The sequence below is a fragment of the Halteromyces radiatus genome, assembly GCF_025201355.1.
Source record: "Halteromyces radiatus strain CBS 162.75 chromosome Unknown BX664scaffold_6, whole genome shotgun sequence".
NCBI lineage: Eukaryota > Fungi > Mucoromycota > Mucoromycetes > Mucorales > Cunninghamellaceae > Halteromyces > Halteromyces radiatus.
In genome coordinates this window covers 1655986-1673066 of record NW_026251692.1, presented here as the reverse complement: position 1 = coordinate 1673066, position 17081 = coordinate 1655986, and the positions used below count along the sequence as shown (strand labels likewise).

General features: G+C 34.1%; 10 protein-coding genes across 10 annotated transcripts; 3 read left to right on the top strand and 7 right to left on the bottom strand.

Moving 5' to 3' along the window:
- Positions 1-613: 613 nt before the first annotated feature.
- Positions 614-1568, top strand: BX664DRAFT_265877 (S-adenosyl-L-methionine-dependent methyltransferase; the record flags this gene model as incomplete). The annotated part of the gene is made up of 3 exons (XM_051540877.1): positions 614-933; positions 1015-1316; positions 1375-1568. 3 exons carry the CDS (start codon positions 614-616, stop codon positions 1566-1568), a joined length of 816 nt encoding a protein of 271 aa, XP_051398506.1.
- Positions 1569-2182: 614 nt separating this feature from the next.
- Positions 2183-3121, bottom strand: BX664DRAFT_239425 (uncharacterized protein; the record flags this gene model as incomplete). Its single annotated transcript, XM_051540209.1, has 4 exons — positions 2183-2560; positions 2609-2697; positions 2837-2915; positions 2972-3121. Coding segments are annotated over 4 exons (696 nt in total), but the record flags the coding sequence as incomplete, so codon positions are not given.
- Positions 3122-3589: 468 nt separating this feature from the next.
- Positions 3590-6216, top strand: BX664DRAFT_338500 (uncharacterized protein). The gene is made up of 6 exons (XM_051546449.1): positions 3590-3843; positions 3966-4927; positions 5052-5167; positions 5248-5350; positions 5442-5898; positions 5996-6216. Exons 1-6 carry the CDS (start codon positions 3711-3713, stop codon positions 6118-6120), a joined length of 1896 nt encoding a protein of 631 aa, XP_051398504.1. The 5' UTR covers positions 3590-3710; the 3' UTR covers positions 6121-6216.
- Positions 6213-6792, bottom strand: BX664DRAFT_338497 (uncharacterized protein). The gene has a single exon (XM_051546448.1). It carries the CDS (start codon positions 6747-6749, stop codon positions 6489-6491), a length of 261 nt encoding a protein of 86 aa, XP_051398503.1. The 5' UTR covers positions 6750-6792; the 3' UTR covers positions 6213-6488.
- A 280-nt stretch (positions 6793-7072) lies between these two features.
- On the bottom strand, positions 7073-7447 carry BX664DRAFT_338496 (plasma membrane proteolipid 3). The gene is made up of 3 exons (XM_051546447.1): positions 7388-7447; positions 7221-7325; positions 7073-7159 (listed from the first exon to the last, which is right to left on the bottom strand). The coding sequence occupies exons 1-3, from the start codon at positions 7425-7427 to the stop codon at positions 7128-7130; spliced, it is 177 nt and encodes a 58-aa protein (XP_051398502.1). The 5' UTR covers positions 7428-7447; the 3' UTR covers positions 7073-7127.
- Positions 7448-7772: 325 nt separating this feature from the next.
- Positions 7773-10624, bottom strand: BX664DRAFT_284105 (retinal pigment epithelial membrane protein-domain-containing protein). Its single transcript, XM_051541624.1, has 6 exons — positions 10017-10624; positions 9657-9850; positions 9314-9602; positions 8969-9247; positions 8191-8898; positions 7773-8128 (listed from the first exon to the last, which is right to left on the bottom strand). Exons 1-6 carry the CDS (start codon positions 10590-10592, stop codon positions 7859-7861), a joined length of 2316 nt encoding a protein of 771 aa, XP_051398501.1. The 5' UTR covers positions 10593-10624; the 3' UTR covers positions 7773-7858.
- A 173-nt stretch (positions 10625-10797) lies between these two features.
- Positions 10798-11571, bottom strand: BX664DRAFT_284101 (acyl-CoA N-acyltransferase). Its single transcript, XM_051541623.1, has 2 exons — positions 11430-11571; positions 10798-11354 (listed from the first exon to the last, which is right to left on the bottom strand). Exons 1-2 carry the CDS (start codon positions 11536-11538, stop codon positions 10915-10917), a joined length of 549 nt encoding a protein of 182 aa, XP_051398500.1. The 5' UTR covers positions 11539-11571; the 3' UTR covers positions 10798-10914.
- Positions 11572-11884: 313 nt separating this feature from the next.
- On the bottom strand, positions 11885-13034 carry BX664DRAFT_316580 (Anp1-domain-containing protein; the record flags this gene model as incomplete). The annotated part of the gene is made up of 2 exons (XM_051542723.1): positions 11885-12204; positions 12269-13034. The coding sequence occupies 2 exons, from the start codon at positions 13032-13034 to the stop codon at positions 11885-11887; spliced, it is 1086 nt and encodes a 361-aa protein (XP_051398499.1).
- Positions 13035-13344: 310 nt separating this feature from the next.
- Positions 13345-14653, top strand: BX664DRAFT_300805 (uncharacterized protein). The gene is made up of 5 exons (XM_051542359.1): positions 13345-13641; positions 13762-13832; positions 13917-14116; positions 14191-14352; positions 14418-14653. The coding sequence occupies exons 1-5, from the start codon at positions 13379-13381 to the stop codon at positions 14550-14552; spliced, it is 831 nt and encodes a 276-aa protein (XP_051398498.1). The 5' UTR covers positions 13345-13378; the 3' UTR covers positions 14553-14653.
- A 725-nt stretch (positions 14654-15378) lies between these two features.
- Positions 15379-16802, bottom strand: BX664DRAFT_338487 (uncharacterized protein). Its single transcript, XM_051546446.1, has 4 exons — positions 16503-16802; positions 15968-16448; positions 15754-15874; positions 15379-15663 (listed from the first exon to the last, which is right to left on the bottom strand). Exons 1-4 carry the CDS (start codon positions 16708-16710, stop codon positions 15550-15552), a joined length of 924 nt encoding a protein of 307 aa, XP_051398497.1. The 5' UTR covers positions 16711-16802; the 3' UTR covers positions 15379-15549.
- Positions 16803-17081: the final 279 nt, after the last annotated feature.

Here is a 17081-nt window from a genome sequence, read left to right as displayed (position 1 = left end):
CAAAAAATTTAATGAGGGGAGAGGATAGTGAGGAAAGAATGAAAATGCAGGTAAAATCAATAAAGAAGGTGTTACGAATATCTTTTTTAGGTTAGTCACTGTCTGTCATGGCTGGTCCAAATGTTGTATTTCTTCCCAGAAATAGCCTTTTTTTTTTTTTAAAACTCCCTAGGGATTTTTAGGTCTCCTTTCTCCTTTTTTCTTTTTATTTCCTTCCTTGTCCCTTCAAGTTTATTTGAATTTTTTTTTTTTTTTTACTTGTACTAGACAATCAAATATTTTTCAATACATTACAATCAAAACGAAATAAAGAATGGGAAATCAAGCCAGTAAGGTGCTTGAAAAGTCCAAGGACAAAAAGAAAAAAAGGGCACAACAACGACGACGCAGCACTATCACCATGGAAAATCGATCGTTAGGGTCTCACATTTCACATGGTAATTATGATTGGATTGATCAAAATGAATTGACGACCCTGAGCGCAGGCGCATTAACAGCAGCATTGGAAGCTGCTCGGACACCAGGATTAGTTCAACCACTACAAACACCAGATAATGGACCACCACGACGTAAATCCATCACTGAGTACTTCACCAAACGACGACCAAGTATGATGACTCGTCCACCAACCATTTTTTCTGACTTTGATTTCAAGGAATTCGATCGCTGGCAACGACAACATTATCTATTGAAAAGTGCTCGCAAGGCAAATGCTTGGGCTTCCTTCAACACAACCAAAGGTGCAGTCATCATTGATGTCGGTACTGGAAACGGCATTTGGGCTTTGGAAATGGCAAATCAATATCCTAATGTTCAAGTACTTGGTTTGGATCGTGTATTACCCAATGATCAACAAAATGGTCCTGAAAATTTACGATTTGTACAATGTGATGTTACTGAAGCTTGGCCTATGGGTGATAATGCTGTAGATTTGTAAGTTTAGATTCTTTTTTTTTTTTTTTTTTTTTAAAAAAAAGAAGTAGATGTCAACTGATTTTTTTTTTTTTTGGATAGTATCTTTCAACGAAGTATGGGTGATGCTATGAAACAAGAACAATGGGGTCCTCTACTCAAAGAAATGTATCGTGTACTGAAACCTGGTGGATATATTGAATTAATTGAAAATGATTTTTGGCGTCACAACCCTGGTCCTGTACAACAAGCTTTTGATGCATTTATTCAAGAACAATGCAAGGTGACTGGTGTGGATTTCCAACTAACAGATTCCCTGGATACTTTGGTAAATGAAACTGGTTTTGATCAAGTCGATAAAAAGACCATGGATATTCCTCTTGGAGAATGGCCCGCTGATCAAGGTAAATAAATATCATCATCATCATTGATCTTGCTACTAACTTATTTTATAATGGATAGAATTGAAGCAGTTTGGATTCATCAACAAAGAAGCACACAAGGCATTATTGAAGAATTACAAGGATTTCTATGTCAAACAATGGGGACTTTCCAGTGCTGATTTCGATTTGGCCGTACAAGAAGTCTTGGAGGAATTTGATGAACATCATAGTTTCACCAGATTCCATTGTTGGGTAGCAAGAAAACCTTTGTAGTATAGTTCCTTCCCCCCCTGTCTTTTTTTTTTTTAATTCTTCTCTCATTTATATCTTTCTTATGTATAGTTGTCTCTCCTCACTTTTTTTTTAACGTATATAGATATATATATTTACACTTACACCTTCACTCACACACTTACCCCCCTTCTCTCTTTTTCTCTCGCACATTCATATATATTATATATTCTTATAGATATTTAGACTTTTTTTTTCCCATTTTTTTTTTCTCACCACTCTTAATTTTTTTCTTTATCTCCTTCTTCCACTGCAGCAGTATAATAGTTTATATAGTTTATCTTTCTCCTTCAAATGGATTACATATATATTTCCCCCTTTTTTCTTTTTTACAAAATAATTCGGTCACATATAATAAAGACAAAAAAAAATATACATATATATATACATATAGATGTCATGTTTTATTGGTTGCCCAAATCAAAAGTAATATACTAGAGATGGTAATACAAAACATTAATTCAACTACCTACAAGTTGTCGTTTTTTGGCACGTCCACCGGAGCGTTCGACATAATCGCGTGATTCATCATCCTCGTCATCTTGGCGTGGTAAAGCATCATTTTTATTGTTGGGAGATAATGGTGAAATGGTTGCTGAAGTCGAATCCAATTCCAACATGGTCTGCTTGTTTTTTGAATGGACATCCTTCCGAATATCAGCCACTGCCTGTTCATATTGATTCCGAGCTGTATCGTTGTCATTGACTTGTTTCAATACATCTTGTATCTTGTCCTCCATCACTTGCATCATAGTATGTGTTTGTTGTGTCCATGTCACCATACGTTCAATCATATCGTCCAATTGTCCTGGTCGTAGATCCCGTCCCATCGCTGTATCTACTTGTACTTGCTGTTTGCGTTGATCTAGTTTACCACTGAGCACCCCCTGGTAGATCGCGTCAATGATTAAATCTTCCAATTCTCGTACTGTCGCTATATCCAAACTACGTAACAAATCATCATAGGCTAACGTCTTTTAAAACAATAAGATTAACATGCTCATAACAATAATAAGACTTACTCGACTGTTTTCAGATAGTGTGACAATCGTGAGATGTTTAAGCTTGACCAACTGCGTAGGTGTCAATGACGGTAATTGAGCAGCATTCGCTACATAAAAGTTTCATTTGTATTCAAATGGTGATGAATAGATAAAAAGTTAAAATGAGAGTTTGAGTTTCTTATATTATGGATATATTGATGCGCATCTTTCCTTTTTTTTTTTTTTTTTTTTTCTTTTTCCAATTACCTATATATTCTTGATAAGTACCATAAAGGAAGAGTTCCAACAGAGCATAATATGGTTTAACTTCAGGTAATGACGAAGCCTAACCATACCACAAAAAAAGGTTAAAATTATAATACCATTGCTTTTGTTACTTACTTCAATAAGATTAGGCGATTCATATAGTTCCGAGAAAACATAAACACCTGGTGCTTCTAAAGTATCCATGATGAGTTTGGCATTGGCGGCACCCTTGACAGATTTTGATAAAAGTAGAAAAGGTTGAATATTTTGAGTGGTAGATATATTTAAATTGGCTTCGTTCATTCTATAGGTATATACAGTTGAAGGGAAAAAGAAATAAAAAAAAAGTATCAAAAATATGTCTGTGCTGGGTTTCAACCGCCACACATAAAAGCCAACCTAAGAGAAAACCATATCAAGAGGATCTTATCCTAGCCAAAATGTAGAATTTATTGCCATAAATGCATAATCATTTTCCAATGAATTCATTCTTGTTCTTTCACTACAGTCCATCATCTTGTTTATCATCCTTATTAGCGTATATTCACAATTAATAAATTTTACTTCTCTTCTTTTTTGTTTTATATTAAGACGAACGTTATTTATAGATGACCTATGGTGGTTTTTTCCTTTTTTTTTTTCCTTTTTTTTTTTTTTTTTTTTTTTTTTTTTTCGTTTACTGAAAAAGTACCAGAAAGTATGACTAAGGTGTTTTTGTACCTTTGAGTGGATTATCGTGTTCGATTTCACCCCACATTTTTTTAGGACTCCGTTGATGTATTTTAGCATATAGCATTACTATTTTTTCTTTCTTTCTTTTTCTTTCGCGTAACTTTCTCTTTTCTTCTTCTTCTATTTTTTTTTGTCTTGGAAAATGCCTTATAATAAAGACTTTATCAAGGTAGGGTGTTACAGCGCATTCTGGGGTGATTCTAATGAAGCAGCATTACAATTGGTGGAATCTCAAGGTGCGTCTCTTGATTACCTTGTTGCTGACTACCTTGCTGGTAAGTTTTCTTTCTACTAATAAAGTAGTTTACTTTTATATTCAAAAATCATAAATTACATACTCACCATTTCTTTTTTTTTTTTTTATTTTGGAAATGACTTGCATGTACTTTCTGGGTAGAAATCACCATGGGTATTTTTGCGGGAAAACGTTTACGACGACAAGGGAAACCTGGCGATGACTATGTTGGTTTATTTTTGACTCACACTCTTCCGGATATTCTTCCTCAAATTATCAACAATAAGACTAAAATTGTGACCAATGCGGGAGCTCTTGATCCTTATGGATGCAAACGTGCAGTGGAACAGCTTATTGAAGATATGCAATTGACCAAACTCAAAGTGGCTGTGGTGGCAGGTGATGATTTACTGGGAAATAACTCAACAACCTTACAATCCTTTCCAGAATTACAATCTTTTTCTCCTCTCTCATCGACACAACATACTTTGGAAGCTGATCGCCTACCTGGTCAAGAAGATACGTTGTTGGCACTCAATGCTTACCTAGGTGCTAAAGGAATCGCAGCTGCTCTTGCTCAAGGAGCAGATATAGTGGTGACAGGACGTGTGGTAGATTCCGCTCTTGTTGTTGGACCTCTTTTATATGAATATCAATGGCATCCTGATACTCCTGGTTATTATGATCTATTGGCATCTGCTTCTTTGGCTGGACATATCATTGAATGTGGATGCCATTCAACTGGTGGTAATTTTACTGATTGGAAACTCGTGACACAAACGGAAGGTGGTGGATATGCGAATATGGGATACCCTATTGTGGAATTTGATCATCATGGTGAATTCGTCGTGACCAAACCTGATGGAACCGGTGGTGTGGTGAATCCTGGTACTGTATCTGAACAAATCCTCTATGAGACTATGGACCCTGCTCTCTATATCATGCCTGATGTCATTGTGGATCTTCGTCAAGTTAAATTGAATCAATTATCTCCTAATCGTGTCCATGTCTCTGGTGCTCGTGGTCTCAAGCCGACTCCTTGGGTAAAATGTTGTGGTATCTTTATCGATGGTTATCAAGCCCATGGTGATGTCTTGATTGCTGGTCATGAAGCAAAACAAAAGGTATATATATATATATATATATATATATATATGTGAAGGAAAGTAGTCTGATTGTGACTCTAGAATTTATTCGTTTTTTTTTTTTTTTTTTTTTTCACCATTACCACCTTTTGCTTTAATTTAGGCTCTTACCATTGGAAATGCCATTCGTCAACGATGTAGTACTATTTTCAAACGACGTCAACTAGAAGACTTTAGAGATTTCAAGGTGGAAGCCGTTGGTGGTGAATCTCTCTACGGGTAATTAAAAAGAAAAAACAAATAAGAAAAGAAGATTGATAGTACCTTTTTTTTTTTCTTTTTCTTGGTTTTTGTTCTAGACCTCATGCCAGTAGCTATGAATCAAGGGAAATTATACTTCGTGTGAGTGCTCATCATGATGACCCTGCAGCTTTGGCTATCTTTGCAAGAGAAATCAATCCGGTAAATAATGAGGATATGATACAAATTGAACATTGATTAACGTTTTTTTTTTTTTTTTTTTTTTTTTTTTTTTTTTTTGGATGAATAATAGATGGTTACTTCTGGCGCACCGGCTATGGGCTTTTATGGTTTACCGGTAGTATTACCTAACATGGTCCATTTCCCAGCCCTATTTCCCAAGAAAATGGTCAAGACAGTGGTGGTAGTTGGGAAGGAAAAATTCGATGTTGAATGGGAACCTTGGGATGATACACGGTCTTTTGGACAAGTGACGACAACGGTACCAACGATGCCAATATATACTGGTCCCTTGACACACATGGTTAAAACAAGACTGATTGATCTGGCTTATGGACGTAGTGGTGATAAGGGAGATGTCAGCAATATTGGGATCATTGCAAGAGATCCAAGATATGTTCCTTATATCAAGCGTGCTATCACTGAACAAGCAGTAGCGAATTACATGCGTCATCTCTGCAACGGTCAAGTCAAGCGATATGAATTACCTGGATTACATGCGTTCAACTTTGTTTTAACAAAAGCACTAGGTAATGATTTTTTTTTTTTTTTTTTTACGAATACGATTTATGATTAGTATTACTCAGCTATCTCAATACTCTTTCTTTCTCTTTTATTATCAATTAGGTGGTGGTGGAATTAGTTCATTGATAGTTGATCGTCAAGGAAAAACATATGCTCAATTGGTACTCTCTGGTATGTTTGTGGATATGCCAGTTGATCTTGCCCCTACTTCTGGATCAAAGCTCTGAAAACTGGTCTTGTCTTGTTTAGTTTTAGTATTGTATTACTTATGTTTATTTGGAATTATTGAATAAAAAGAAGATGTTATGATATTGTAGAAAATAGATCAGTTTGAATGGTTTATTTGAAATCTTTGAATAAAATAATATGTGATAGGTATGTAGACAATAAAGAATAGGCTATGATGATGTGATAAGGCGATGATCACATATATATATATGGACTAAAAGATGTAAAGGAAATGAAGAAGAATGATAATGATGATACACTAAAAGATGGGAAAAAAAGGAATATTTTAGTGTTCCAAGGATAGTTTCAATGGTGTACCTCGAGATATGGGTAATAGATAGATCGTAAAATATCATGGTAGATATTCTCATTGCTGACGAGAAGTAGATAATGTTGATGGTTCTATTACTGGTGTAGATTCTTGGGGTAGTGAAGTACGTGTATCTGGAGCCATGACCGCCGTATGGAATTGATGCCATAGTTTCGCAGGGGCTTCAAATTCATTACCGATAGTATTGACCGTTTCTAAATTTCGATTCAAATGACCTAAATTGCCAATAAGCTGATCCAAGCCCTGTGATACCTTTTCTAATAATTTGCCATGTTCTATGTCAAATGATGTAGTCATCGTTGATTGTAGTATATTAATAAAAAGATCAACAAAAAAAAAAAAAAAAAAAAAGGAAAGAAAAAAGAATGGAGATAAGGAGGGACGAGAAGTTTTTTTTTTTTTTTTTTTTTGTTGGTTGTAACCTTTCGCTTTGAAACACAGCAGTGGCACGAAAACAAAACGCCTGCTATCTATGATCCAAGAAAATATGGAGAATCATGTTAATGATTTAACATTCTAACGTTTGATATTTACATGTCATATCAGATGGAATATATATATAGTAATAGATTGATTTTATTATATAGAAGATAAAATAATAAACAGAGTGATAGGAGGGTATTAAATATATGTAAATAATAGTGTAGGAGCATAACAAAAGATAATCCATGGATATTAATACTTCAAAATGATATAGATAGCGTGAACTATAAAATGAAGGATGATGATAAGATTATAATGGTATATGAATAATAATGATGAACTTACTTATACCAGGAATGAAACCAAGAAGAGTTAACAAGATATTGATATAGAAATCACAATGCCAACAACCTCTTTCCAGAAGAACACCCAAAGGAGGAAGTATAAAAGCTACATATATATATATATAGATGAGAAAAGGTAACTTTTTTTTTTTGTTCCCTTTCATTTACCTGCTAAAAGTTTACAAATGTCGGAACAAGTTACTGCCATTGTTACTCGTTTCAATAGAAAAAAAAAAAAAGAAATTAAAAGTTTGACAAAAGAGAATCTAATGTCTTTGCTTTTTTCTTTTTATATCCTTTCCTTGATCCAAAGAAAAGGGTACTTTGTGTTACAAATGATATCATTGGCCACAAAGTAGTGAGAGTCATGCTGATCATTATTTCTAGTATAAAACTTTATTGGGATGTCATGCAAAATCAATAAAAGGTGACAAACGTTTTGAAACGAACTACAGTCATTTATCACGTTCTTTTTTTTTTTTTTTTTTTTTTAGATCAAAATGACAGTTCTTATTCTACAACAATCCGAATCAAATACATATATAAAGGTTTTGATACAATTTTCTCTTTTTTTATTAATATGATCATGATTTAAATAACGTACTACAACTATAAATAAATAAAAAATATATATATATACTAGTTCCTAAGTCTATATGTACCATGAGCAAAACTAACAGGTACCAATGTGCCAAGATCCGCCGTTGCCAACACATGAAGGGTGATCGCATCCAAAATCAACAAAAATGACATACCACGTGCTGAATCCATGACTACGCTGACCAAAACACCATCATCTTCTTGATGTTGTACATGACTACCATCCAAAGGACGTGGAATGAAGATCGCTTCACTGGGATAACAATTTTCTTGATGCCAGGATGCCACAATCGATTTATCGTTCACATTCTATACAAAAAAAAAAAAAAAAAAATGAGCGGATCATTCATCCAAAAAAAAAAAATCTTTACCGTTTTGACAATACTATTCCACACTTGTCCATCCATGATCGAACTTGCAGCTGAAAACCCAAGACTATACATGTAATTGTATTTGTGCATGTTATAATGAGGATTGATATGAGGTAATTCCAAAGAAGGTTGCACAATGAGTTCATATGTTGCAAGAGGTATCCATGAATAACTTGATATTTTTCCATCATCACCACCTGTTGCTGCTGCTGCTGCGTTTGGAATCGATTTATTCTTGTTATTGCGGAAAAGGTTACCAACAGTAGATGCAAATCTACCAGAGAATCCACCAGTAGAATTGCCACCAACACCAGGAAGTGGGGATTGGTTTGCAAGGAAAGCCAAATGTTCTTCTTCAATATTGACGAGTGTGTAACGTCGAACTTCAGAAGATGCTAATCGAGAAGGCGTCATAGTTTCAGGATGTCTCAGTGATCCAGTAGATAATTGATGAGCGATGGTGTCGTCTGAGTAACATATCATATCCACATGAACGTTGTTTCCACGTTGTTCTAAATCTTCAAAAGCATTGACATGATGGAAGGCAAAACAAGATGAAGTTCGGAAGACGGCAATCAGTGCTTTCTTTTCCCTAGAGATAACATAAAACATGGTAGATTCATTGGGTGCGAAACTGAATGAGTCTAGAATACTTTCATTCCAAGTAAATTTCATTCCACCAGAGTTGGCAATCATAGGGAACAAGGCCTAATAAATAATAATAATGAGGATTATATATCAGACAATGTATTAAGTACTGTATATGGATATAACCTACAAAGATAATATATTTGGGAGTGATAGAAAAGCTGTTGATATATGCAGTCGGCGCAGCGATGCTAGCAATGACAGTTCCACGAGGATCACGATCGGAAATGGAGAAAAAATGATATTGAGATGATTGATACCCAACCTCCATAGTAAAATTGATATATTCACCAGTTTGTGCATCGAATTGACCATTTGGACAAGAACTATAACCTTTGAAAGCAGGATTGATTTCATCCCAAGTGAAGATTCGAGTAGGTTTCAAATCAAATGGATCCAATTCTTGAATCTATAAATATTATACATTTATATAAATCACTTTTTTTTTCTTTCTTTTCTACTGATATTGGCTTACATGTTTAGCAGAATTTTGAGCAAACAGACGACCCACAACACCAGGAATACTAGGTAATATACGAGCACCACAGATTTCAGCATCAGGTTTTGAGGCCTTGACATTTGATTTCATAAATTTGGATAACACCGATTGGTTGCTATTTGTTTTGAATACACTTGCAGGATGAGGTGGGGTATATCCATGATGATCGCGAATCTTTTCAATAAGTCTCTTGTTAGGTAGACGGTTGCGATAGCTGATGGTATTACGAGCACCATTAATATCAAATCGATTTACCAAAGGTAATCTATCAAATACACATGTAAGAATCAAATGAAAAAAAAAGTTGATTGTAACTTACGCATCAAACCAATGACCAAATGTAAAGTAGCTAGAAGCATGCTGAATTTCTCCATCGATTTCTACTTTGCGAAGATACTTGACATCATAGATACCAGGGCCAATAGTATAGTGTTCACCAATAAGCCAATCTGGAAGTCGTCCTGATATTGTAAGATCCAAGATTTCATCCATATCGTTTGCATTTTGAAATCCCTAAAATGGATTTGATATATGTATAAATAAAAGACGGATATTAGTAAAAAAAAAAAAAAAAAAAAAAAAAAAAAAAAAGGTTCTCCTAATTCTCTATCCCTGTTTACGTATTTCCTCCTTTCTCCTCTCTCTCTTTTTCAATAAGGGGAGAAGCAGTTGTTTTTACCTTTCGATGAGAAGTTTCGGTATCTAAAATAGGTGGCGAGTTTTTGACAGAAGCATCGATAACAGGTTCAATCGAGTCAGCAGCTTCCTTTTCATTGTCATCTTCAACATGCTCATAGTCAGTGTCTTCATCATGTTGTTTGTGTAATCGTTCATCTTTCCAAGGATCGGAAGTGGCTTCAGTGACAGTCAGAGTGGGTGTTGTCAAAGTAGGTACAGTCGTAGTTTCTTCCCATACGTTGGAAATCTCGGTCAAAGTGGTATCGATATCTGGAGAGGGGTTCATTATTGTCGTTGTTGTCGTTGCTGCTGTTACTGTTGTAGTTGTTCGGTTGGAAGAAGAATCGACGTGTTCTTCCTTGGTTTCATTGTTCTTATCCTCGTTTTCTTTGGAGTGCTGTATCATGATGGTATCTTCTTCGGTATGTTGTGACGAAGGAATAGAAGATGTGACTTCATTGGTATCAGATGAAGAACTGACATCAACTACTGTAAATTCCTCATCTTCATGGTCAGTAATTGTTGTAGCTTCTGCCTTTGTTATCTTATCTTTGGTGTTTTCTTCGTTCGAAGTCATGGATAGAGAAAAGTGAAAAAGAAAAAGAAAAAAAAAAGAGAAAAAAATATCAACCCTCCTGAGGTACCAAGTCAGTTTTTGGGTCGTCCTTTTGAAATACCGCCTATCAAAATAAAATAAAAGAAAATCAAAGATTGTTATATTTGATAGTATTGATTGTTGATAGAAGATATATATAAACAGTTTATTAAAACGTTCTAAAATAGTCACTAATAAAAAGAGAGAAGGGTAAGATAGGTACAATGTAAGTAAAAAAAAAAAAAAAATAGAAATAAAAAGGGAGTATGTATATGTTGGTGTTGAGAATCTAATCTAATGGGCATCATATTAAAGATTTCTTCAACACCAAAAATTCGAGAGATTTGACCTTCAGTAATTCAGGCCAAACAAAAGGAGTACGTTCACCAGTTTCAACAAATCCAAGTTTTCTATACCAAGCCAAAATTTCTGTTCGAACATCCAAGACATGAATCACGGCTCTTTTGTATCCACGTATTTTCATTTCATCCATAGCAGTACGCACCAAACGACCACCGATACCACGAGATTGTAATGATTGATCAACTGAGAGTAATCCGATTTCAGCTTCATCAGGTCCATCCGGTTGGATTTGTACCGTTCCCACCACAGTCATTTGGTCTTCACCCGCTTTTTTTTCAAATGCCAAAAATAATACATTGACAGTATCCTTAATATGTGTTTCCATATCTTCTAATGTTGCTCTTTGACCATTTACTAATGCACTTTCATCTGTCCAACCGCCTATTTAAAGTAAAAGAAATAAAAAATAAGTCTTAATTCATTGATGTACTTTCAATGTCTGATTGTGTCACTCACCTTTTGAACGATATGCACCGTTAATGATCTTTTGAATATCTTCCTTGATTTCAAGATCTGCCAAAGTAGCTTGTCTAACAATGATAACTGATGAAGTATCTTGGACCATATTACAATAAAGAACAAGAAAAAAAAAAAAACGAGAATAGAAAGGAAAGGAAAAAAAAAAAAAAGGGAAAGAAATTTATCTAACTTTCCAAAGAAAAAAAAAAAGTTAAGTTTTCGGATCCAGTCTCCCCGCTCTTTCCCACCAGTCAGATTGACTCGAGAAAAAGGATTTACATCAATCCCTTAATCCCGGAGAGCGGAAAAGATTAGTCAATGCGTCCACATAGCATCAAATAAACATATATGTATGATATCTAATAAAGAAAAACGAAATAAATATATATGTATTATAAAAAAAATAAAAATGAGAATAAAAAGGATTATGATTTTATTAAATACAAACTAAACTATATTTCATCATCATTATCATCCGTTACACTTGTATCATCATCATCATTGGAATGATAGATCTTGTAATTTGGTAATCCTCTAATGATATAACCTTCCACTTGTGCTGCTTTTGCAAATGCTTCAGAATCCAATTGATGTTGATAAGGGTAAGCAGGAAAATTGAGACCACTTCGATGGACTTCTGCCTTGACAAATAGACAAGTAGATCCAACACCATCTAATGGTACCTTGGTAAAATCCATCTTCTTTTGATCTTCAGGTCCATTTGTTAACATATCCACCATCAAAAACCGATGTGTATCATATTCCCACCAACCTATCAATAATGAAATAAAAAATTCAGTATATATATATATATATATCAAATTCATCCTAATTACCTTCCATAAATACAAAATCATTTGGTACAGTATCTTGTAATGATCTAGACATTGTTGTTTCTTGCCAGTTGGATCGATCGTAACCCCATTCTTGTCCATCCTTTCTAATCATAGTATTTGGTACCAAGATATCCACGCCATGATCGCTCTTGCTATTATCTTGTTCACATAAATCAATGAAATCCGTAATCAAAGTGGTGGGAAATTGATCCAGCAAAGGGTCCAACCAAAGTACATAATTGTCTAAAGGATCCAAAGCCGATTGTAGTAAAAAATTCTTTGCTCTTGCCATAGCACTTTTCCGTAGTGGTTCTAATTCATAGATAGCATTCCTGCTACTATCATGATGGTTATCTTGGGCAATCCATGGTGTCATCGAATCGTACGTCTTGGTATACACATCAACAGGCATATGAATGCGGGAAGAAGTGAGGTAGTATCGTACAGTATACAGTGTTGTCGGACTGGGTGGATTGAGGAGGAGTAATGCTAGTCGAGTATGAGGATGCGTTTGTTGAGCAAGTTGTTTGAAAAAGACCTGTAAGGATGATCCAATAGCCCATGGTGGGAGTACAACCATAACAACAACTGTTTGTTCTCCTTTATTGTCATTATCGTTTAGATTTTGGAACGTCACTTTTTGAAGCTGCTGTTGACTTTGCGGCGATGGGGATGAGAGTTGTTTTACCATATCGACAATCATACCGTCGCTGCTGTTTGTTGAATGAAAGATAGTGGGTTGAATAATATCGTCACCAGTGCACATCTTGTTGCTGGCTCGAAAAAAGAAGAAGATACTGCTTATGATCAAGATGAATCCTAATATAAATGGTAGCCGTTTCTTTGTGTGTTGGTGTATATGTGGTAGTCGTCTTTTATCTTTGTCACTTGGCATTATAGAAATATATACGTATTGGGTACAAGAGCAAAAAAAAAGTAAAAAAAAAGAAAAAGAATGTAAATCTTTTTGCAAAAAAAAAAAAGAAAGCGGGGAGAGAAAAGTCACGACTGTGAACAATAAGAAATAAAAAAAAATTACATTTTCCAAATTCTTTTACTTCTCTTCTTTTCTATTTCTTTTATACATTGCTTAGATAGAATTATTTTAACATGTCAAATAATAACAGTATCATCAACGACGAAGAGGATGATTATATGTCTACTGCCATCTTGGAACAGGCTGCAGAAATGGACAAGAAGCTTCGAACGAAGACCTATAGTGAACGACGACGCGAACAGCTAAGAGAACAACAGAAAAAGGCATATATCAAACCTCGGAAACAGCTAGAACAAGAAGCAAGAGAACAAGGTCTACAGAAAAAAATGACGGACGATAACAAGGGTATGAAAATGATGCTGAAAATGGGATTCAAGTAAGTAAATAAAGAGCAAATTTTAGTTTGGAAAAAAAAAATACAATGATTATTCATTCATTCTTTCTTTCTTTCTTTATTTTTTTATTCCTGTTTTGTACAAAAAAAAAAAAAAAAAAGACAAGGGTCAGCATTAGGAAAAGAAAGTCAAGTAGGAATTCACGAACCTCTTGGAGTGCAATTGAAACAAGGTAAGTGATACTGTATTAGATATAAACGCATATCACACTTGAACATTATTCATTTATGTTTGTCCTCTTTTGTTTTTTATATAGATAGAAGCGGTTTAGGAATGGACAGTTTATTGAAACGGAAAAGAGATGAACAAGCACAAGAAGAATTAGAAAAACGAAAGAAACTTGATATGGATCCTGAACAATTCCGAGAATTGATGGCTACAAAGGCGAAAAAAGGCAAAAGGTCACGACAAATCAACGCAGCTGCTCATCTTTGTAAAGAAAGGGATGAAAGTAAGGTAATTACAGAAGAAGAAATAGATGACAATGAAGACATAACTTTTTTTATTTTTTTATTATTTGGATGGAATAGGGAATCAATGCCAATATCCTCTGGGTTCTTATACCCAAAAAATCCGAAGATCAAGAAGAAGAAGAAGATCAAGACGAATATCAAGAAAACAAGGAGACAACAAATGAAAATGATCATGGAATCTATCCAGATGAAGAGATGGAAGAATTGAAATCCCTTCCGGTAAGTGAATCGAAAATAGAATGGATGTATAGAGGAAATATATTGACAGGTGAATTCTCTATTAGTTGGATGATCAATTGACCAAAATAGTGGATTACTTACGAACACAACACAACTATTGTTTCTGGTGCGCAGCGCAATATGAAAATGAAAATGATTTGGATACCCATTGCCCTGGTTTAACTGAAGAAGAACATTGAACATCTCCTTCCCTAGTTATAGTCTTTACACTTGTACATATTTTTTAATATACCATTGTATATATATATATATATTTATGAATAAACTTTATAGTATGCAGTGATTATTAGGAAATGATTGAATACGTGATTTATAGATTCATGATGAAGAAAAAGATAATCCACAGGGCTCAACAAAATCGGTTTGCAGAGGACAATAATGACAAATCAATTGTACAAAAACATCTTTTTGATTAGCTTTCCCTGTGATTTATCACGACAGTACTTTATTCACTACGGTTATTACTACCATCCTTCCCAACACATTTGGCAGTTACACAATAGTGGATCATCATCATAAAAAGTACGCTTCATAAGAATTAGCAAAATAAAAGTTCTCATAAACAAACATCATCATACTTCATAAGAATGATAAATGACCAATATCCCATAAAGACAATTCCAGAAAAAAAGCCATGCATCACTGCAACAACTAAGCCCTTCATCCATCTTATTTTCATTTTCATTTAACAATAATTATAATAATAAAAAAAAAAGGTGGCAATATGCCAAGATGTTTTCTATGAAAACAGAGTGCCTTCAAACACATTGCTGTGATTGTAAGAGTGAGTTAAAAAACTCGTTCCGTCCTTCTCAAGGGGATTGCCAAAGTTCTCTCCTTTCTATAAAAATAATAATAATAAAAGAGCGTTATTTAGTAAAAAGAAAACGTTATCATTATACGATAACTTACCGTTAAGCACAAAGAAAAAAAAAAAAAAAAAAACAAAAAATGTAGCGATTTTTATATGATAAATCGGAACACAAACTAAAAATTTTCATCAGGCTGAATTCCTGACCAATCAAAATACATTGTTTTTTTTATTATAAAAGAGTTGAAATATACAAGAAAGAAAATCATAAAAATAAAAATACGTATTTACAATAGGATGATAAAAAAAAAAAAAAAAAGACAAAGACTACTAAAGTAAAAAGAGGGTAAAAATAGAGGAATATACTATGATGTTGATACTTTTTGATCCATAAGGAGATTGATAAAACGAAGAGTCAAATGTAAAACAGTTTCCTTGTGATGATCTTGATGTTGATTTGATAACAAAAGATTTTGAGCCTATCATCAAAATATCAAATAGATATGTTAAAAAAGAAAACACGTAACCAAAAACAAAGAGTGACCCGAGTACAACCAATCATGTATTACCTCTTGTTCCGCTTTATTCTGAAGTTGAATTCTTCCAGGTTCATCGAGTTCTTTGATGGAATCCATAGGACGGACTGATATCCAAGAATGATAAGCAGCTGCCATACTAAGGGCCTTGTCACTAAAAAAAAAAAAAAAAAAAAAAAGGAAACAGCGGGAAAAAGAGATTCATGTTAACAAACAAGGTTGAACAAAACTAAACCTTATATCTTACCTTAAATGAGTATCTTTTTCTTGATATAAACGATCATGATAATCCTTGAAAGTCTCCATTGAATAAAGATTCACTGAACCTTGAGAGCCACGTTTAGCAGGAGATAAACCACCCTGAGAAAAATCAGATGATTCAACAGAGCTACCAACAGAAGAACATAAACCAGGTGTTGTAGGACCAGACCATTCCGCAGTAGCAGTAGCAGCAGCAGTAGTAGTTGAGGTAGATAAAGAAGGTATAAAACTATGTTCAGCAATCCATTCCCAAGTATCATGTTGTTGAATGGTTGATTGTAAAGGTTCATGAGGATATAACAAGAGTTTGTTTTCATCTTGAGTTAAGGACCAGTCAGTATTAGAAATAGAATATATCAATTTTCCTTGAGATGTATCACGTATTCCCCATAGTTGATTACTAGCTTCTTCCAATGGTTTTTCGTCATATAAACAAATTTCAGTATCTTCAATCAATCTTAAGCGACCTAACAACAATTGATAATTAGTTAAATATTATTATTATTACTATTATTATTTACCTTTTCGAATATCCAAGACTAAACCAGTTGCTTTATTACGAATATATTGACGTTCATATGTCCATAATTCGTCATCTGTTTGAAGAGGAGGATAAACATAAACTTGAGATCTTTTTGGGTCGAGGTGTTCAGAACGAATTTGTCGACTAGCTGATATAACATGACCAGTTTTGTTAGATTGGATATAAAACCAAGTATTGTTTTCCATTCGTAAATAAATATAATAAAAATGAGTGAATAATGAAAAAAAAAGAAGAATGAAAAAGAAGCGCACATGCTTTTTTTTTTTATACTTTATGCTTTTTTTTACAGCTCAGCTCAGCTTTTGTTCTTTCCTCCCCTTGATCTTTTTTTCTCAACAGTAATGCCTTCTCCGCTATAAAGTTTCTGCTTACCTATTACCTTATTGGGTTGAGTATTCTTTTTCTTTTTTCTACTCTCTACATTTGTTTCACTGTTTTTAGAAATTGAAAGAAGAATAGGATAAACTTATTTCTGTCTATACTCAAAAAGTGGATCTATCTATAAAGAGAATCATTCCTATCAATATTCTTTATTGTTTTGTGTTGCCATGGCAAG